General features: G+C 39.3%; 1 protein-coding gene across 5 annotated transcripts in view; it reads left to right on the top strand.

Annotated features, from left to right (window-relative positions):
• LOC122989199 (disks large homolog 1-like) overlaps window positions 1-22,470 on the top strand; it is a 118,049-nt gene that overhangs the window by 74,258 nt on the left and 21,321 nt on the right. For 4 of the 5 annotated variants that reach the window (XM_044361912.1, XM_044361908.1, XM_044361909.1 and 1 more), the window contains 5 exons: window positions 436-580; window positions 2,012-2,144; window positions 5,354-5,510; window positions 6,801-6,903; window positions 19,686-19,800. In XM_044361912.1, coding sequence (XP_044217847.1) covers window positions 436-580; window positions 2,012-2,144; window positions 5,354-5,510; window positions 6,801-6,903; window positions 19,686-19,800 — 653 coding nt within the window. Of the gene's footprint in view, window positions 1-435; window positions 581-2,011; window positions 2,145-5,353; window positions 5,511-6,800; window positions 6,904-15,333; window positions 15,578-19,685; window positions 19,801-22,470 lie in introns of those variants that run through there. The other variant, XM_044361911.1, reaches the window with a different exon arrangement.

Here is a 22,470-nt window from a genome sequence, read left to right as displayed (position 1 = left end):
AAGGCTTGTCATCCCTTGTACCCCCTTTATTAGATTCTAACATGGTACCTTCTCCTACAGGGTATATTATATTCTAAGAAGGAACGAGGAGTGTTAGAGAAGGACAGTGTAAAAGGATATAAATGTATTAGGAGGCTCCTCTTCTGCTTTATATCCCAGTCTGTTAAAGGTGACTGAACACATCTACAGGCTCATTCAGCTCAATGATACAAACAACATGATCACATCCTCTTCCCCATTAAATTATGTTCCAACAATAGATTTTAGGATACAGGAACAGACAATGGACACAACCACAAAACCACATGATAGCATCCACATGGTCTGTTGTACCGAAGATTGGTGCTGCAGTCTGGTGTTGTTTTACAGAGGACATTAATGTTGTCTACATTTAATCTGGTGTTTATTACAGTATGTGTCTTCATGTGTGTCTAGGTGAATGCCTCCTGTTTGGAGGAGGTAACACACGAGGAGGCAGTGGCTGCCCTGAAGTCAACTCCTGACGTTGTGTACCTGCGTGTGGCCAAACACACTTCTCTTTTTATCAATGACAACTTCCCTCCACCTGATGTTACTAATTGTGAGTACATACTTTACACACTAGAGAGCTCTTAGCATAATACTTTTTTACTTTTTCTCAGAGAGAACAATATGATCTCGGTCATGGTCCATTACATAACATGGGTTTGCGCTATCCAGCATCATCCAGACTGTGTAGGCTCTCGCTTTTTCTTCACAACATTAGAAACAACTTGCAGGGAAACAGTGCTCTGGTGAATGTAGCACACATCAGTGCAAGAGGATGAAGCATTTTAGAGCCAGATGGTGTCTAACTATAAAGAACAGCAAGGAGCAAAGCTGCTGGTGGAGTTACGCTTAGGGTGGGTTTATAAGAAAGCTCACATGCACCATTAGGCTTTTAGCAGAGACTCTTATTAGAACTGTAACACCACAGTAAGCTTGAATTCCCAGATCACCATCAATACAAGCAAGCAATCAAGGCAACATGTGCAGTAGCTTTTTCGAAATTAGCTCTGATTTCAAATGACTGTGTTGCTGTCAGTGGTAATGGAGAGGACATAACACTTACCCCAAATGCAGTCAGAAAAATACAGATGCAAGTCATCAGCCTATTAGTGAAGTTTAAAGGTGTATTTTGAATTTTCAACATATCCCCTATTGTGAAAACTCTGTCATAATGGCATGGTTTTACTGTCAGTGAAGTGAAAGACCTTGCCAAGTATTTCCACAACAGCTTTGATACTACAGGGGACTGCTTTTTGTTCACATGGGATAGACCAATAAAATTTTATCGCTCCACATTAGACATCAAATATCTACTAGGGGTTGGCACTATAAACATGAAAGTCAAGTCAGTTTTATTGTGTATAGGGTTGTTTATAACCCTAATATAACAGAAGAAGAATGAATTAATTGAACAGAGGATGTTGTGAACTTGAGGAGGTTGCAGCAATATCTTAAACAAATTCATTGTTCATTTTGATAAAAAGCAAATACTTCTAGTGTTTTTTTTTTTTATATGTCAATGTTTTAAGGATATTCTACAATGACCACATCACCCAGACAGTTTTAAACTTTGTTATATAACAGTCTGATAATCAGACTGGGTAAATTTGGTCCACTGGGTTACAGCCACCTGTCACATCTCCAAATCAGCATATTATCAAAACAACACGTCATTTATCACCGCTCTTAATCTAACACATTACCAAACAGCACATATCTCATCCAATATACAAATTATATACGGTGCATAAACAGTTATTGATTGACTGACAGTATGAGCTGTGATTTATTGTGTGACAATCGACCAACCAGAAAATACATTTCAGAGTAGAAACGTTCTGTGTAATCAGAGGCAGTTGCGGTAGGACAGTGTTTCAAAGTGTACGTTCATAAATGTACATGAGCGTACAGGAATCATCTGTGAAATAATGTGTATGTGTGACAGTTTGATAAAAAGAGAAAATGCTTGTGTGTGTTATTCCAGCCTACTCCCCACACCAGGACAACCATATAAGCCCCTACATGAGCGGCAGCCAGTCTGTAAGCCCCGCCCCATTGACCACACCCAGATACTCACCTCTGCCCAGGGCCATGACCGGAGACGAGGATGTCCCCAGGTGAGACCTTACACACACACACACACACACACTCAGGGTGTTTTATCAGGCATGAGTGTCTGAAAAAGGAATTTCTGTGACTGAAACTAGAGGAGCCTTTTTTTCAGAAAGTCTATTTTGGCAGCATAATGAATTTTCTTTCAAATGTTTGAATGTTCCCAGTTCTTTGCAACATTTGAATGCATCATGTAATGGCAACCCAACCATAACTCAAAGTCGCACAAAATAGCAGCTTTTGTGGAGCTTTTGGTGAAATTAAAGCTGGGGACTGTGGGACTTTTGTCTCCCCCTTCTGGCAGTGAGAGTAATTACAAAAACATTGTCAACACGTGCTTATGTCATCGGCTCCACCGTAGTCTACCGCGTCGCTACTGTCGCGGCTGTAAGACAGTGGATAAAATTGTTTTGAGCGTCACACAACCCCCACGAATGACTCATTTCACTATCAGAATTTAATCCGTTTGGTCTGGAACATCTGGAAAGTCTAGAAGAGCCGCACGATTAAATTATTTTATCCCCATTCAGGTTAGCAGAGCTAACTGGAATTCAGGCGGCTCGGCCATATGCATTCATCCGGCCAGCACGGGAATGTCAAACTCGACGCCAGATTAAAAACTCCGGTATTCTGTGAAATACAGAAAAATTCATCTGACAGTGATTAGGCTTAATTACCATTGTGTGAACTTGATTGGCAAGGACTTGAATGTAACGGACGTTCATTTATATGTAAAAGTTCCACACTGCAGGTTTAAGGCTTGCAGAAACTTTACTGGGAATTCACATTAGACACGAGATGTCAGTAATGCAAGGAGATACTAAAGCCTCCATCCATTCAGTCCATACTAACTCCAACCTTCCTGTTTGTGGAACCAAATGCAGAAATACATGTCACATGTTCCTGGAGTCCAAGGTGACGTCTTCAGATGTTTTGTCTGGCCAACAGTCTAAAACCCAAAGATATTCAGTTTCAGATCATATAATACAAGAAAACCAGAAAATATTTGATTCAAGAAGCTGGAACCCATGCATTTTTTCCATTTCTGCTTGAAAAATTGCTTGAACAATAAATTGATTATCAAAATTGTTGTGTATGTAGGAGTATCTGTGTCATAAGACAGAAGTAAAAACCATCTCAAAAAATGCTCTTCAAAATGTCAAAGGCCACTCAATTGTTATGTAATAAAAACAGATTATTACACAGGCTTAGTATTTTTGTTCACCATCATAATTTGTTTGACATACAGTATTCATCTCCATCACTTTTATTGCAATAACTTGTTTTTTTTTTTTAAAACCACAAACACTTTGTTTGCAATATTGAGGACATTTCAGTACTCTGCTAGCCTTTCCAATAGACAGACCAAAATACACTGACTGACCTCTGTCCTTCTCTGCTCACTGTGCTGCTGTATTTGTGTGTGTGAGTGCGTGTTTGGCAGTAAAAGGCAGATGGCCGTGCAAATTTTGTCTGGCATGTAAACTCAGGTCACATATGTACACACACACGCACACATACACTCTCAGTGCTGCTCTACTGTTTTTAATCCATTTTAATGGAGGGATTACAGCCTATCACAACCCTCGTCACTCAACTGGCGTCACCGTGGTTACAAGAATATGACTCATTCCGTCATAACCCTTTGGGCCAATCAGAGCGCTTTGATTATAATAAATCTGATAAGCTGCGGACTGACTGCAGAATGGTCATTTTGACGTCTGCCCTTCTCTTTTCTCTGACTGTTTTTTCTCCCTCGTTCTCTCTTTCATCTCCTTTTTTTTCGCTCTCTGATTAGTTTGTCATGCAAATAGAGGATTATGGGTTTTAATAAATGTCCACTGAGTGTGCACATCTGCTTTTTTGCTAAGTAGGTGATTTCAGGTGAAAGATATGATCTCCTATTAAATTGTGCTTTGGAACGATGGCTGCACCAATTTGACTTTTTCTCTCTAACACAGAATATCTACCAAAACTGATGCCAGTTTTCTTTTTCCCAAATTTATATCTGTATACCAAACTGCATGGAACTCATTGGGATCATTTTTTGAAAGGCAACATTAGGCCAAGTACTGTTGTGGCACCAAAAACTGAGTCACCAGCCCACCTAAATGAATGCCACTGTTAGTAGAAACACAGAATTTTATGACATTGACATAGAAACTGTATTTAACATGGATCTATAACATCTGATTTATACAGAATTAGATTAATAAGGTCAGTACCATCCCAGTCATAGAAGCTAACAAGGGATAATGTAAAGTAAAGAAATTGAAACACATATTCCCCAAAATAGAGATCATATGTACATATGTACAGTGTATGTATTTGCTTAGTTTATTTATACATGTACTGTATTTAATAGCCTGATAACTCACTAACATGAATTTAACTCTCACAACCGGATTTCTGGAATTTTTTCTGCACAAGCATTTCAAGTTGGGGTGGCATGATGGTACAGTGGCTGCTTCATAGCAAGAAGAACCTGTGTTCTGTCCTAAAGGTGTTTGCATGTCTTGTCTGTTCTGACTTTGATTTCCTGAGTTTGCTTTTGTTTCTTTTGCTTTCTAAAGAAATTTAAGTTATGGTGATTGATCAAAGAATTTAACCATAAATAGGTATAAACTGAGGCTGAGGTGTTTGCTTAAAAAAACAAAAATATGTCCGGAGTGGGCAGACTTACTGTCGTAGTGCAACAAAAAAAGACAGTACAACACTGACATCTGCTGGTCAACATGGTGACATATCTTAATGTCAAATTCCCTTTCCTCCCATTGAGATGTATCATTTATCACTACACTATAGGGTTTTATAATGTTTTTATACAATCATAAAGCATTATAGTACATACAAACTACGGCAGCTTCTAATACTAATGCAATATTTTATTATTGTTATGTTGTTTAAAATATATAATAATAATATAATTTCTCATCCTGGCATCCTCTTATCATCTATCACTGCTCACTAGTCACTGATTCTTAGACTGTGGTTACCAGGTTTTAATACTAGACATCAGCTAGACTTTCAACTGGAAAAAACAACAGTTACTATCTGAGTCCTGACTGACTGATCATTAAGTTGTCACAAAATTGACAAGATTGATCAAACATGAAGGTTTTGCATGTATTTGTGCTAAAAAGATGGATACAATCTATCACCTTTTACTCTAACACTGTGTGTGTGCGTGTGTGTGTGTGTGTGTGTTCACCAGGGAACCCAGGCGGGTGGTGCTTCAGCGAGGGTCTACAGGTCTCGGTTTCAACATTGTTGGAGGGGAGGATGGAGAAGGAATCTTCATCTCCTTCATTCTGGCAGGAGGTCCAGCTGATCTCTGTGGGGAACTGCGCAAGGGAGACCGCATCCTCTCGGTATGATCTAAGACCTAATACATACAGATATATATATAACACCTGGGATGTCAAACTCAATTTCATCCTGGGCCACATCAACATTATGGTTGCCCTCAAAGGGGGTCGGTTGTAAATGTAAGACTATATAAATGTATCTACTTGCCTCTGCATATATATATATATATATATATATAGTGCAATTCAAGCACAATGGTCTCATACTTCCCTCAGGCAAAATGATCATGTATTCTCAGCCCAGTCATGTTTTTCTCTGTCAACCTCTTTTTTTCTTTTTTGTATCTGCTAGTTTTGAATAAGACATTTTATTTTATCAGCTCCTACATTCCTCAGGCACCTTGCTAACTGTGGCGCCTAGGGGCAGGTGAATGATGACAGCTGAGGTGACAAAAGCGGTCCAGGTCAGGTTGCAGTTAAATTTTGTTCCCAGACTGGATTAAAATGTTACTGGTCCAGAACCAAACCAGAGTCTGCCTATTAAATATGTATGATATAAACGTTCTCACAGATTTCAGACTCAAAATCAAATTCAGATTAGACCTGGTAATTCCTGAACACCTGAGATGACTTACTGTATACCCACACATTTATGCACATACATACATTTGCAAGTTCTTCCAGGCCACGTAAAATGAGGTGCTGGGCCGGATTCGCCCCGCGGGCCTTGAGTTTAACAACTACTGTCTCGATTAATTTTATTAATGACTTTAATCTGACTGTTATCACTGTATATTATGGTTATCAGTTTATCAAGGAAGTCGTCATGTCATTTTATGTTTCTCTAAAGATTCTACTTTGTGCAGTTTTAGTTTAGAACTGTAAATGTTTTACTGAAGCTGATTTATAATTTGATCAGATGCTTCTCACATTCATTCACAGTGTCTGCAGCAATCTGAATTTAAAGTTAACTTTCACTTAACTGGCATCATTTCCTTCGCACATTACCACCATTGGAGCTCAACAGCAGATAGTCACCATTAATGGCTGACATGGGATGTGTGTGTTACAGCTGTATTTTCTGTTCCATTAAGGTGAAATGGCAGCCCCTGCTGAGTGACTGTGACTGTGTTTCATAGCAAATTACACATTCATGTATGCAAGTACTGACATCAAATGGTTTTAAGCATAAAACAAGCCTTCACATGCACACACATATAACTGGTCACCTGTGAGTTATCGATCCAGTAAGATGTATAGTGTTCTTAATGGCGTGCTCATCTCACTGTACATTTATTATTATTGATCTAAGGCTCTACTACTGTGTGTAAATGTGTGTGTCTGTGTGTGCAGGTGAACGGTGTGGACCTGTCCAGTGCAACACACGAGCAGGCAGCTGCAGCTCTGAAGAACGCAGGACAGACCGTGACCATAGTAGCGCAGTACAGACCAGAGGGTGAGTACTGCAGATAGACGCAATGCATTTCCATCTACCTGTTTTTAAGTGCGGATTAATGTAGAAGAAAATCTGAATGTAATCAGTAGACATTTGCAGTATCTCAGGTTTTTCTTCTCGGCTAGGTAGAAAAGTTGGTGTATCGATTAAGAGAAAGTGAGATACATGTTGTGGAATACACGATGATGTTGTAGATCTGCCTCTGCTTCTTCTCCCTCTTCTTGTTCTAATTTTGGCAATGTACTGTGGACATCGTGTGAGTGTATTGCTGCCGCCTACAGTTACAGTTCTCCTCTCTGTAAGAAAGCCCCAAAATTTATAAAATGACATACAGTATTCAAAATGCAGTATTCGTTGGCAGAGAAATAATAATATTAAAACCAACAAACATGCAATTTAGGTAGATTCATGATGAACCACGTTTTGTTTTTTGTTTTTTTTTAAATAATTTTATAGGTATTTGTACTCTTTTTATCACGTGATATTGTAGTTCACTATTGTAGAAGTAGTTAGTGGAAACACACATTTAGTTATGCTTTTTTGTACAGAAGTTTCTGACATTCACTACACACACAAACAGAAACACACACACCGAGAGACAGAGTGAGGTTTCCCAACAAGCAATGTCCTGGATGTTTGTCTACTGGGAGTGACTGAGAAGGCCGTAACCTAGGAAACCAAGTTATAACTGCTGATGGGCTCAACTAATGGGATGCTGTTGTGGTGGGGGACCTGAGTGTAACACATACACTGGCACACACACACACACACACACACCTGCACACAGTCGTGCGCACAGTTAAACAATATCAGGTCCCCTGGCCCCTCATTTGCTGTAGAAATGTGTTTACTGCAGGAGGTTGTGTGTGTAATGTATTTGTGGGTTGTGTGTCTCTTTTATGGTATCAGTCATGTATTATTCAGTCAGAGAGGTGGTCTAGAACAGTGTGGTTATGGGCTAGAACAGTGCATGATATACAGTATCACATGTCCTCATAAAGAAGAAATGAAATCCAACTCGTAAAATAAAAATAAAATTGCAACCCTTGATGAATTCTGATTTGATTTAATTAATTTTCAGTTCCAGCTAGTGTAGTCTTGCAAATATGCACCATATATGTAGGCCATCTGACATAAGGGTGAATCCAACACTGCCATGATTCTGTAACATGGCCGTTGACCCACCAACGTTCAGTTATTATCCAGTCAAGATAGAGTTTAGTGCTGAAGACCAGTGGAGAGAAGTTAAGGAGGTCAGACTGCTAAGGGGGACAAATATTAGTTGGCAGAAACTTCTGTTTAAAGGCATCAAGATTGCTGAGTCTCTAACAAAATGGATAAATGCTGACACTGAGGAAACTGTTGGCATATGATTTCTATAGTTATGTACTTGATGACTATGATATAGGAAGGTTTGGAGTGCAGGATAAGACGACAGACATTCTATGACTAATACAGTTGATTTTGAATTTGGAGGCAGCTAAAAAAAAAAAAGGAGAGTGGAGTGAGAGTGGTGGAGAGTTTGGGAAAATAGGGAGCTGTCACCAAAACAATAGTGCACTTTTATTTTAGTTGAAGTGGGGATAGCTAGTATATTTGGAGGAAAACAGTGAAGGAGCTTGAGTCAGAATACCACCAAGGAATGACCTACGTTAATTAGGCTTTAAGTAAAAGCATATGGGGGAAGGACCCAGCCTAGACATCGGATCAAATATTATGCAGGGCAAATAGATGTTAGCCCAACTCATATGGAGGGGAGCAAAATACATTAAGTTGTGGAAAAGCACTTGCAGGACATAATGAAGCTCCCCAGCAGCCGCAGTATGCATATTTCTTGGGAGCCTATGGAAGTAGCAGGAGGATTTAATCCATACATCATGTTGAAAACCATGATGTATGGATTATGAATTCTAATATCAGAAGAAAGTGAAGATCCTAAATGAAGGTTTTCTTTTCTCTACGTGATGTTGCGGAGGCTGAATCGACACTGTAGAAGGAGAAGAAAAATATCAAATTCAAGGTGCTTAGATCACACAAATATGATTGAGTTAAAGCCAAAATCAAACACAGCACACAGTACAGGTATAGTAGGTACTTTAATTTACAGTAATAAAAAAAGTAAGTTTCTTTTTATTGTCAGTGTCAAGTAGCTGTTTTCCAAAACATCTCATAGTTTCTATTAATAAAATGATGATGTAGCTCTGGTAGCAGGCAACTGATAGACACTGAATTCCTTCTATAATCATTTCCACATACAGTACATGAAATATTGTTTTGTAGCTATAAAATATAGATTTTTTATGAGGCTGATCAGATCATGTAAAGAAACATGATACTATTCCTCTTACTACTGATCACTGGGAAACAGTTTGGTTGTTTCAAGGCTCACCCAGATATCTAAGAGTCATTAAAAAGTCATAAAAAGTTGTGATACACTTTGATCTTGGGAGTGAACAATAGAAGAGGAAACTCAGCATGCCTTTTTGTTACTCTTACTCTTTTGTTAGAAATACCAATGAGAACGCCTGTGCATTTCATAATAGTTTGCTTGTGTCTGTTCAGGGGATGAATTAGGATTAGCACCATGGACAGCGCACTATGGCCTTAAAGGAATGTTCTGCTAAAAACATAACCCTTGAGGATAAAAATGTGTCAAAACCTATATATATATATATATATATAACTTTTGAACTACTCCTGCATCACTTTTTCCATCGTTGATCTATATGTTAAGTATGCTCCAAAAATAATTCCACCAGAAATAGTATTTAGCGTTTTATTGGTTATGGAAGGATTGTTGGAAACAGACCAGATAATGTATCAACAGCGTACAAATGGACTAAAAAGTTTCATTTTTTTAGTTTTTTTGTGGGCATTTTATGCCTTAGTAGAGAAACATAGGGCTGTGAGATTCTGGTCAAAATGAGAATCACAAATTTCTCCCATGATTCTTAAGGACAGACATATTTATAGCAATCCATATTGTCTTCATGTAGACAGAACAAACAATATGATTATTAGTCATTGGTATTTAATAATGATTACTTAAGTCTACTCTTTAGAACAGTTACAGTATAGAAATTATTTTCCAATGTGTTTAAAAATTCTAAAAACTCTAACAATAGGCAGCTTTAGCCAGATGTAGCCTGTGGTCTCGTCCAGTTATGAGGGAAGACTGCTTTCACAATGTTCGACCATTGTATGAAAACCATTTTTTCCACCTCAAGACTCCAGCAGGTACGAACCTGCTTCAGTCCTGTTTGATACTCAAGGACAACAGATTTCATTAGCAATCAGGTTATTTTATGGTTCCATAACTCTGCTGTGACCTCAAAATGATGCGTTTTATGCATTTCTAACTTGACTGCTGTTCCACAGTTCATGTTAGTGTATAACATAAGAGCAGGTAGCACAACATATCTTTGACTCACATAGGTAATACATCTTTTGAAAGTTAAAAAAATGATTTTAATCTCTATCCTCTGTCTATACTCAATACTAACCAAAGATAAAAATGGTTCTGAGGTCTGTTGCTTTTGCTTTGTCCAGGTTTAGCTGGCTGTGATGTGTCTCTGCTTTGTTGCAGGTGTTATATTGGAATTCTTACATTGGCAACACTCACTGGGAATCACAATGACCCAGCTGATTTCAGTGAGGCTGTCTCATAGCTTAGTTTTAATGTTCTAGGTTGTTTTTGCTCTATATTCATGTAAGCAGGTGTATGACTGTGATTTTGCTCACATGATAGCACATGATAGTGTCGTGACTCTCCTACAGACTTCATTATTGACTGCTGAATGAACTCTACATCAAACCTTCTGTCCACGCTGGGCTTTGGTCAGCACTACGTGCGTGTGTGTGTCCATCTGAGGTCCGTGTTTGTCCCGTTATCCCGCAGTGACCAGCAGTGCTCCCTCTGTTTCACATACACACTTCCTGCCAACAAGAGAAGAACTCATAATGACCTCCACCAGGAGAGGAAAAAGTGTGTGCAGATCTCCCCCTGTTATTTATATTAAATACAGTACCCGCTGCAGCCAAACACAGCGCAGCACGCCACAGAACTGGACTCCTAGCAGTGTGCGTGTGCGTGTTTGTGTGTGTGATTTAAGCTGATGCAGCAGATATAGATCTATGTTTATATGAAGTACAGCAGATGGAGTATGTTTGTCTGTGAAAAGTCTCCATGCTGTAGTAGTACTATAGATGTCCCTCGTCACGTTTTAGGCTATTTTAAGCCAACTTTGTACATCAGACCTGTGGTTCCAAAATGCGTTTGTCCCAAAATTCATATGCATTTGGCCAGACAAGGCTGTTTGACTGGATTTTCTCCCAAAAACCTCCAACTGCTGGCTTTTCCTAAGATTATTTGGTGCTGACTAAACTTCACTTGAAGTTCATTGTGGTGCATTGGAAGCAGATTACTGTATGAGCAGTACTTTGGTAAGGAGGTATGAGTAGAGAAAATGGATCCAATCCTCAAACTGTAGTTAAGTTATTTTTCAAATTTCACCTCAGTGAAAGAACACAGTTTATGAAAATCCCTCTTTCTTTTGCAGCCACCAAAGCCACAGAAAACATGGTGTTAAGACATTAAGAAAAATGAAGACATGCAAGATAAAGTTTTGCACACTGGCTCTAAACCCACAATGCAAAGAGCACATTTTATGTGACTTTACCTTCGAATAGTAGTGATCATAATAATGACAGTGACGGGACATAAAAAGCATAAAATAAAACAGGGAAACTTTTATACAACATTAAAATATAACATTTAAATATAAATGAAGACGGTAATAATACTATCTTTATTTGTACAAAGTGCTTAACATTATCTGCACATCTATAAATTAAACACACAGCAAAAGCACATATGCATAATCAATTCATTTTTAAATTAAAGTGTTAAAACAAAATACAGTGATGCCAACGTTATGAGGTAAAGAAAAAAGAAATGGAGATCAGTGGGGGAATTAAAACCATGAGTATTAAATTATAAAAGACGATGAAAGACGACATCACATAAAAGCACATCTATAAAAGTATGTTTTTAGAAGAGATTTAAAAGTATGTACTCAGTCTGCGAGCCTCAGATCCTCCAGGCTATGCCATAATTTTCGGGCCCTGCATCGAATGATAAAAAGCACACATCGTAAAAGGGATAGAGATTAAGAAAAGACAGAGAATAAAAAGCAGAAGAACTGTAAAATAAAAGTTTTAAGACTGGTGTTAATATCTGCTGTAACCCAACAGAGGATCTTAAAGCAATGCCGTTCAGGTCTCCTTGTAGAGGAAATGTTTATGCTTAAATTCCCAGTTCTCAAGTGCCCAGTATGTTTGCGCAGGTCAAAATAAAATATCTGGCTGCGTTAGAAGTCTAATATTTAACGGTATTGACCTTTCAGTGAGATCTGCTCCTGTGCCATAAAGTTTCCTGATGTGGGACTAGTAATGCCTGCAGGTTGACAGCAGTATTAGTCACTGGGATTACACACAACTGTCACAGTCACACACAAACTGTACCCACACCCACACACACACACAAACACACATACACTTAGACATGACACACAAAGAGGCGGTTTCTGTCAGCAGTAATACTGAGGTGATGCAGAGAGGATTATCTTCACTTCTGTTAGCCTGCTTATTACACTTTGTGTGTGTGTGTTTGTGTGTGTCGTGCACCACTGGTTAAGTAGAAGATTAACAGCAACTCTATCGCAGTGCCTTCACACACAAAGTTGTGGGAATATTATCTGTCGAATACCCACAGTAGCCTGCTTTTCTTTCTTTTCTCCTACTTTACTTTATTGCTTTTCCTTCCTCTTCTTGGTCCCTCTCTTTCCTTTCCACCTGTCAGCTCCTCCTCTCCTGTCCTCCCCAGTGTTATTGTGGTAATGGTCTGACTCACCGCCCACAAAGTGTGATGCAGGGGATTTGAGGCGTCACTTGTAACAGGAAGGTGACTGATTAGAGACTCGCAGTGCGTCACCTCGTCACTGTCATGCTGAGGCTTTTATTAGCTACCAGAGATGAAACACGTTTTTTCAGTTTTGACATTTAAACTTGAATTCAGTACATTATGAGACATTTATTTCTTTTATTTATTTTTACTCTTCTGGTCTCTTTTTCTGTACTTTCATTTCCTCTGCAATCTGATCATTTAATCAATACCAATATAGATTACTGTACTGTATTGTATCAATTATAGATGAGCTCCTTCTAGCACAGCTATTTTTAGAGCCAGAGCCTCATATCAATTCTTGTACACTTATACAACAGACTTCCTAGTGAATCAAGTGAAATACAAAGGATACTTGTGTTTTACTGATTAGTTATGCGAGGGACATCCTTTTACAATTAGGTTTAACTGTAAATGCATGCTTCTTTTAATACCTCTAGTCTCTTGTAGTCTGATATGTACATCCACCAAATGATTAAAAACTAAGTATAGCACACATAATGACTAGGAAGTGTAGATAATGAAACTTTCCCCCTTGGAGAAATCATTTTTTTGCAGCAGTAAAAGTAAAGAGATTCAGAGAGATTATTTTTTCAATCTTTTTGTCTTTATTTCACAGACAGTGTAGAGACAGGAAACATGGGGAGGGGTATGGCATGCAGCGCAGGACTCCTGGCTTGGAGTCGAGCCGTGGGCGTTAACCATAAGGCCACTAGGATGCCCCTTCTCTGCCTATATTGACACATTACTATGCTGCTTTGTGCATTACCACACCAACTGTTGACCAGTGGAACAGAGTGAAAAAACTTCATGATGCAATTGGTCAAAAACTCCACAGGGTAGATTTAATGTAACATAAGCAATAAAAATTCTAAATGTTACAGCAAATATGATATGATAGGACACAGGTTCAGGATAAAATCTATGCTCCTTCCAGCAGGAAACTAAATAAGGAGATAGTATCTACAGTACCCACTAAGGAGGCACTCCTTTGTGTAAACAGGACTCTAATTCAATGTAAGAAATTTTGATCTGAAAGGGAAATAATGATGCAATGAACACAACCTAAAGATGAGAACTGCCCCTTCTCCAATGAATTTCTGTTGGGTTGCACACTGAAGCTGCACAATGCAGAAAAGGTCTCTGCTGGCTGCTGAATGGATGAACAATGCTCCTCTAGGGAGAGGAGAGGAGAGGAGAGGAGAGGAGAGGAGAGGAGAGGAGAGGAGAGGAGAGGAGAGGAGAGGTAAATGAAGGAAGGAGAGAAGAAGGGAATATGAGCCCCACAGCCATTAGTCTTTGTCACCACCCCTCCCCCCCTATCTTCTTCTCTGTTTCCACTCCTCTTCCTTTCTTCTCCCATTTCTGTCTCTCTGTCTCCATTATGTCTTGTTTTCTCCCCCTTTCTCTCTCTCTCTCTCTCTCTCTCTCTCTCTCTCTCTTGCTCATAATATGATAATGCTGCTTTGAGGTGATGTGTGTTGACAGCGACAGTTAGATGCTGATAATGTGAAACTTCATATCTGATGATCTTGATGTATGTGATGGCACTGTGGAGTTTCACACCCAGAGAAAGAGACTGAGATAAAAGTGTGTGTGTGTGTTTTTTGATGTAATTATAGAAGCTTGTGAGACAACCTGCTGGTTTGCACACAAACACAACATTTTAATTAGTCACATTTTTGCATAAAAGGTTTTATTACATGTGAAACCCAGGACAGGAGAGAACCAGATATCAGACTGAAGAAAGTTAGTCTTAAAAAATTGAGACAGAAACAGGAGAGACAGCTGGAAATGCCGACAAATATAAATCATGCAGAGCAGGAAGAGTTTAATTCCTTATACTTATGAAGGAAGATTTTAGCTTCTTTTTTACTATTTCCATATCAAACAGACACATTTTTTGGAAAATCGATCTAAAAACCAAATATTGAGCTGTTAATTAAGCTTCCCAAAAATCAATATTCAAAATGCCTGGTCAAGCTTTACCGCGCACGTGAGCATGTGTGTGTGTGTGTGTGTGTGTGTGTGTGTGTGTGTGTGTGTGTGTGTGTGTGTGTGTGTGTGTGTGTGTAGGCCAATTCCCTGGGCCAAAGTAGGGCAGGAGAGCCTGGCATCAACTCAGCTTCCTGCATGAGTGACCTGAGGAAACAGTGTGTGTGTCTGTTTGCATGTGTATTTGCGTGTGTGTGTGTGTGTGTGTGTGTGTGTGTGTCTCCGCCCTACAGCGAGCTGCTGTCAAAGAGGGGGAGGAGCAACCGAACGCACCAGCGAACGAGAGATAGAGAAAAAAGAGGAGTGTAGTAGAGGGAGAGCGTTAGCATCTGTTGTTTCTGTGGCAGCTGAGCAGCACTGGACTGATTTTACACACATATTCTCTCTGTGCCACACACTACTGCATACCTACACACACTTACATACACACACACACACACACACGTTCACATCTTTCCACTCCAGTTCGCTCACATGCTGGATCCAACGTGGAACTGGCGTTAGATCCTCTCCATCAGTATTCATCTTTTTCTCTCTTTCACACACACACACAAACACACATCTGCTCTCTCTGTGTTTTTTTTTTCCTTTCATTCACATCCAGGGACACTAAACAGCAAACTCCACTGCCACACACACACACAGACACTGATCTGAAAGCTACCGTACCGGCATCATATCGCGCGGACGTTGAGCCTGCCTGTCTGCCAGCAGCATGTGAGTACAGCTGAGAGGGAGTTGGGGGAGACCTGAACTGATTTACTTGTTAACATCCTGCCTCTGGTAACAACCTTGCTCGACTGTTTATGGATTTAACATTGTCTTTAGTTCAGGGACTTGGAGCGGTTTTGGGAAATGATGGTAAAGCTGATATTGGGCTGAAAAACGTAGGTTTGATCTGGTGAATCTGTGGTGCACTAACACCCTGTTACCCCTCTTATGACCGGTGATGCAGCATTGACATGTTGGCTCCTACGCTGCCTGTGCTCTGAGTAACAGTGAAAGAAATGATCAGTGATGTAGAAACATCACCGGTTTAGTATCAACAGTCTCACTTTGTTTTTTTTTCTTTCCGGTCAACTGATTGTTTCAACAGAGTGAATTACTGCTGTACTTTTGCTATAACATTTGGTTTTTAAGACTTAAAAAACAAGAATACAGCTCAGACTTTTCAGCACTAGCATTCGCTTTGGTCTTAAAAGAGAGGACGATCAGAGCTGCTGGCTTTCTCTTCAGGACTCGACAACAATAATATCTTAGTTGTCTTTGTTCCGTAGATCACAAAGAGAAGCAGAGATACAGCAACATCATCTCTTTTTAAGCTGTTTCTGTTGTTTCTAATGCTGCAACACTGTCTGATAAACTTTTGTCTTTATTCACTATATCCTTGCATCAGATGTGATTTTGCTGCAATACATCTAAGCTCAGTCAGTCACTCTCCTCCTCTTTACTCCTTTTTTTTCCCTCTCTCATTTCAGTCTGTCTTGTTTTCTCCCTCCCTCTAATGTCTCTCTCTCTCTCTCGGTCTCACTCTCTCGTGCTTAATCCCATAATGCTGTATCGAAGCGATGTGTGTTGACACAGGCGGTGAGATGCTGATGATGTGAAAGTTCATACGATGTCTGATGATTTTGATGTGTGTGTGTGATCACTCTATGGAGTGAAACAAACAGAATTAGGAAGTGTTAATCCATCATTTCATACTGGATTAGAGCTGATGCCGGTCCAAGATTGAAAATGCCAGACTGAGGTCAGTGATGAAAATATTTAAGGTTAGCAAGAAATGAAATTTTCAGCAAAATGTCACCTTAATTATCCTCTCATGATGGAAAACTGAAGGAAGTTTTGCTTCTATGCGTATTTGGCACTGAAACCTAGTTCGTGATGTTTACCAGTTAAATCCTGGACACATGAAGGTGAACCTTTTTGTCCTCTAACAACTAATCCATCGGTGTTTGTTTTAAAATAGCTCGAGATAAAAGTATGAGAGATCACGTCAGTCTGTGTGGCTTTGAGATGTTTCAGTGCAATTTAGTTGTTTGTGTCTGTGACTATCAATGTGTCAGATTATTTAACACTTCAGGGGGAAATCAGGGATGATATCCTGGTATTGTAGGCTGGTGTGTGTATGCAGAGTGTGTGTGTATGCAGAGAGTGAAACAAGGAAAGGAAAACAGAAATAGGGAGAAAGCAAGGAAACATCAGCAGATACTGCAGGTCCCAGAGTGTGTGTGTGTGTGTGTGTGCATGACCGTGTGTACCTCGAGTATGATTGAATTACTCAGGGTTAATTAGATTCTGTAGTCCACAGTAATGGTTCAGGGACACACACACACACACACACACACATGCACACACACACACAGGGACATCCTTCAGAAGGGCTTTTTCAGGCTTATTGCCAGCGGCGTTGTCATCCGTGTGTTAGTTCAGGGGTTTCTGGGAAGCTGTGTGGTGTTAAGACTAGAAGACAGTCAGTACAGATTTATTACAACACACATCTGCTGTTTGTTCAGCCACTCTGAAAAATAGCACATTTTAATGCCAAACAGAGACATCAGCTTGTTGGTTAAAAGCAAATATTTTTACTTTTTTGTGCTCAAGGAAGACCATCATCCCAAAAGCCACGATTTCCCATCAGAGGAGACATTATGTCATTTGTTTTTGCACTTTGTGAATTTCCATAAGTAATGTACATTTATAATTAAAGAGGCCCAATGACATTTTTATAGCCACTAGAAAAAAAATGGGTCAGAAACTAAAGTGTTGTTGCTGCATGTAGCAGGAGGATACTAAAGCACAGGGCTGCTATGCTGAGTGTTTGAGCAAATCATTGCACTTTGCATCGATTGGCCAACTGGTTGCGCTCTCGCAATTTACTAATTGTCGTTCAAGTGAGATGGGGATACAGTTGTTCCTAGCAATTAAATTTAAAGTGCTGTTTGAAAATGTTGTATTTGCGTACAAGACATCAGCAATTTTGTGTTGTGAATTTGCATGTTTAAGAGGAATAAATGAATCCACATGTCCAGATTACAGTATTATAATTTGTGTAAGCAAGGGTGAAAACGAATGGAAACAAATGCAGCCATTTTGCAGGAAATTCAGTGATTTTTGCTTTTTCTTTCCAGCCTTGTGTGTTTCTTGTAGGTCTTTTTAATTCCAGCCAAGCAGCAAATATGAGCCAAATAACACTGCACCAATGATGCAGTGTCACACCACTGCTGAGCTGCTTGGATGTCACTGTGTGAAATCAGTGTGCATGTATAATATGACGCTTGTGATCAGTGCAGACTTTGTCTATTTGTTTGCCACGTACAACACCACATGTGGACAGCTCAAGTCAGATTGATCTAACATGTCTAGCTGTCATGTATGACAGATTTGTCTGTCACATGGCTTTAGTATGAGAGTATATCAGTACTCAAAAAGAAACTTACCTTCAAATCATTGTTATTCACATGGTTAAACTGTATGAAAGAGATTGAAATCCAATTTCAATTGAATGATAGACTTGAAAACCTAAAAATGTAATTAGTTGTTGGCATGTTAGTGGAGGAAGGAAGGAAATATGAAAACACTGACTGCCTGGTTTAAGACCTCTCAGATATGTTCAGCAAATAAAATATTACTGGAGTTCTGCCCAATAACAAGTGGGGACGTCATCTTTCTACAAAGCTAGCATGCAAATGTAGCTACATTTGTGAAAAATAGCAATAGAAAAGTGAACGAATGAAGTGAAACAAAACGGCAGTCTGATTGTGAGGCCGAGACACATCATTTCCATGGACACTGCAGGATGTAACAGATATAAATAACCTTCCAATTGACATGAGGAAATTTGTTAATGCTTATTTTTAGTGACGTGATGTATCTGAGTCATCGCAGTAGTCTCTAACTGACTGTTTGCGTGTGTAGGTACGTGTGTTTTTGTGATGTTATTGATAAGGATCTGGTCTGATGTAACAGGAGTTCATATTCAGATCAAACAGACTTTTAGATTATGGCTCCAGAGAATGTGTTGACAGTTCGAGATGTGTTTCTGCCTCTCCAGGTCTGTGTGTATGTCTGTGTGTGTGTGTGTGAGATCAACAGTTGTGGATCATAGTCATCATTAGTGGATCATCAGAAAATTAATCATCAACTATTTTGATGATTGAATAATCATTTTAGTTATTTTTTTAAGCAAATATGCCAAAGGTTTTCAGCTTTTCAAACGTGATGATTCCATGCTTGTCATTGAAATTGATACGGTCATGTTTTTACTATTTTCTGCCATTTCACAGACTAAACGATTATTGATTAATCGAGGAAATAAACGGCAGATTAATTGATAATAATTGTTAGTCGCAGCCCGAGTGTAAATGTTGCGTGTGAAAGAAATTGGGTGCAATTTTCATTATGTCTTAATACATGTTGCGCTTGTACCTCATTTGGAAATGTGATTGCATATGACACAGTACATTAACTTCCATCACCTGCATCTGTGTTTGTTCATGCACCTGCTCCTCCCTTTGATCTACCGCATGTAAAGTGGTTTCTGAACTACTGAGCAAAGATGACTGAAGCATAAAAAATCGCTGTCACTCAGCTGCTGCTAATGTGGAGTAACAGGTAGCTTTTAAAAGTATTTTAAATGAGATTCTTTGAATATTTAATCAGTTGAGGTAAGGATTATTTTTAAAGGGAACATGTACAAAGATGTAAATGATCAGGCCTCTTCCAAAGCTCTAAAGAAGGAAGTTAAGATGTATCTCAGTTCTGCTGGGTCTAACAATATTTGTCCTCTTTGTGTGTGTGTGTGTCTGTGTGTGTGTGTGTGTAGAGTACAGTCGTTTCGAGGCGAAGATCCATGACCTGAGAGAACAGATGATGACCAGCAGTGTCAGTTCCAGCTCCACGTCGCTCCGCTCCACACAGAAACGCACACTTTACGTCAGGTAACCCACAATACACACATACACAATAGACAGAGGTGACTGATTGTCTAGTGTCCTTCAGTGTGACACAACTATTATAAGGTCTTATCTCAGCTGTCTCCTCAACGTTTTGTGTGTGTGTGAGAGGTTGAAAGAGGGGTTATCACATCTGAAATCACAATTAGATTGTCTGGCAAATACTGTCTCACACTCACACACAAACACATCCATCGCCTGTCAACTTCCTCTCTCTCTCTCTCTCTGTCCTTCTGTTGTTCTTGTCCTTGCCTGTCCTCGTCGTTTAGTCTTCTCTGAATCACCCCGTCTCTCCTTAGGTTCCTCTGCAGAGCCCAGAAGCAGTTTCAGTCCTAACAAAACTACACTTTCAAGATCCTTTCTTCAAAAGAATCACATTTTTAGATATTGATTAAACAATAGGTCGCTGAGTCCAGATTAGTCACACTGGATCTCTTGGAGGATCAATAACGTGGAGAACAAACACAGGCAGCTCTAACGGTAACACTAATGAATCCATTGTTGAGTCTTCAAGGACAAAAATAACATGTTATTAAGTTTTATCAGTTAAGCTACAGCTGACAATGATTTCAAAACAGGTTGTTGTTTGTTTGTTTTTAATTAAAAAGTCTTTACGATTTTATAGATGTGTATTTCACTATTAGATTAAAAAACTGATACTTTTCCTCAAATGATAAACTGAACTAATTGAACTTTGATACTTGGTCATTTGAAAGCACAAAGCCTCATGATTTTTCCACATAAATCACATTAAAATCCCACGATGACTGAGACAAGAGTTGCTTATTTTGTAACAAGACTGCATACAAAACAGAACAGTTTAAAAATCTTACAATCTTGAATTTTACCATATCTAATAATTAATAATTCATACAATTATATTAGTAAACTCCAAAGACTTTCAGAAGACAGCAGGGTCACGGCTGTAATCTAAATGATTCAAGAACAGGAACCATTTTCATATGTGTCTTCATTTTAGGGTTTGTGCACAGAAGAGAAGTAAATAAGCATATAAAGGTGTTAAAGGACCAGTGTGTAAGATTTAGGGGGACCTATTGGCAGAAATACAATATAATATTCAGTATGTTTTAATTAGTGTATAATCACCAGAAAATATTATTATTTCTAGAACCGCATATATATGTATCAAATGACAAACGTATGAATTAAAACAATAATTAATTAATAAACTAAATGGTTTAAATCTAGACAGAAACTTCACTGGTGGGACTAAACTGAGGTTGAACTGTAGAAGCAGTTAACGGTCTTCCATTGGTGGATTTTGTTGCAAACATGTCTGCACTCCTATTGGCTAGTTTTACTGCCTCTGCCTCTGTTTTTTCTCCTGTGTATGCTCGTTCTTCTCTTTCGGGCAGTTTAAGTGAGTGGGGCGTGTGCCTTTGTCCCACTCAGCAAGTCAGGGCCCAGAAGCCCCACCCCACTGTGATGTGACAGTGTTAATATCAAACAGCCCCCGCTGCACAAAAAGTTTATTAAAACTGTCGCAAGTCCAAACAACTTCACGTTTAACAATGCACTTCCTTGGGTCATCAGCAGTACACCCACCAAGTGTGAAGTCGAGTCAGAGCCCAGAGGCCCCACCCCGCTGTGATGTGATGGTGTTTATATCAAACAGCCCCCGCTGCACTCAGACACGGGTATATTCAAAGTTTATTAATGGTAAATGTGTCACATGTCCAAATTGCACCAAATTCAACATTGCATGTCGTTGGGTCACCAGCACCCGCCAAGTGAAGTTGGTTGGATGAATGGTTCTTGAGATATGCAAAGGACACACATACATACAGATAGACAGATTCCTTGCTTTTTAGTTAGATGGACTGCAGTGCCTGTTCAACACATGTCTGAGACATCCTGCAGTAAGTCTTGAATGTACATGCCAACTTTCATTCACAGTAGACAGTTCAACAGTAGAGCTTAAGTCTTCTTTTTCAAGTCATTAACACTACGGATGTAATCCCACCTTTGACCACAATGTGGTTTGTAATGGCAGTGTGGCGCTGTCCGTATTTCCACTCGTTGACTCCACAGACAGAAGAAGCAAATCAACAGTGTTTATGAGGTATTTTTGTATATTTCTCAAGAACTGCTTATCCAAACAACTTCACATTGGACACTGCACTTCCTTGAGTCTCAAGCAATACAAACCCCAGGTATGAAGTAGATCGGATGAATGGTTTTCAAGATATGCGGAGGACAAACATACATACAGAAATAGACAGAGAGAGATTCCTTGCTTTAGAGTTAGATGGTTTCACGTTCACATTTTTCTTATTCCTTTTTCATGTATTAACTAGATACTGCCCAGTAAACAGCAGATTTATGATAGTGGTTTTTCTCAAGAGTGGTAAAGTTTGGTGAAATTTGAAGAAAGATGCAAAGCAAAGAAATGAGCAGCAAAACACATCACGCTTCACTTCTTCCTATGTTTGTTTTTATGTCTGATGACAAAAAGAAATCACATAAAATACTTCAAAACTCAGATTTAAGTACAGCTGACATGTACTCTGCATGAAAGGAACATCTGACCTGAACTATGTGCAAGTGGCCTGGAAGGAGAAAGCAGCAGCAGCTGGGACAGAGTCACCTTGAACTACACACACTCTCTCTCTCACACACACACGCTGACTCACA

This window comes from Thunnus albacares, chromosome 9 (genome assembly GCF_914725855.1).
Source record: "Thunnus albacares chromosome 9, fThuAlb1.1, whole genome shotgun sequence".
NCBI lineage: Eukaryota > Metazoa > Chordata > Actinopteri > Scombriformes > Scombridae > Thunnus > Thunnus albacares.
This window is presented reverse-complemented; position numbering and strand designations above follow the sequence as displayed.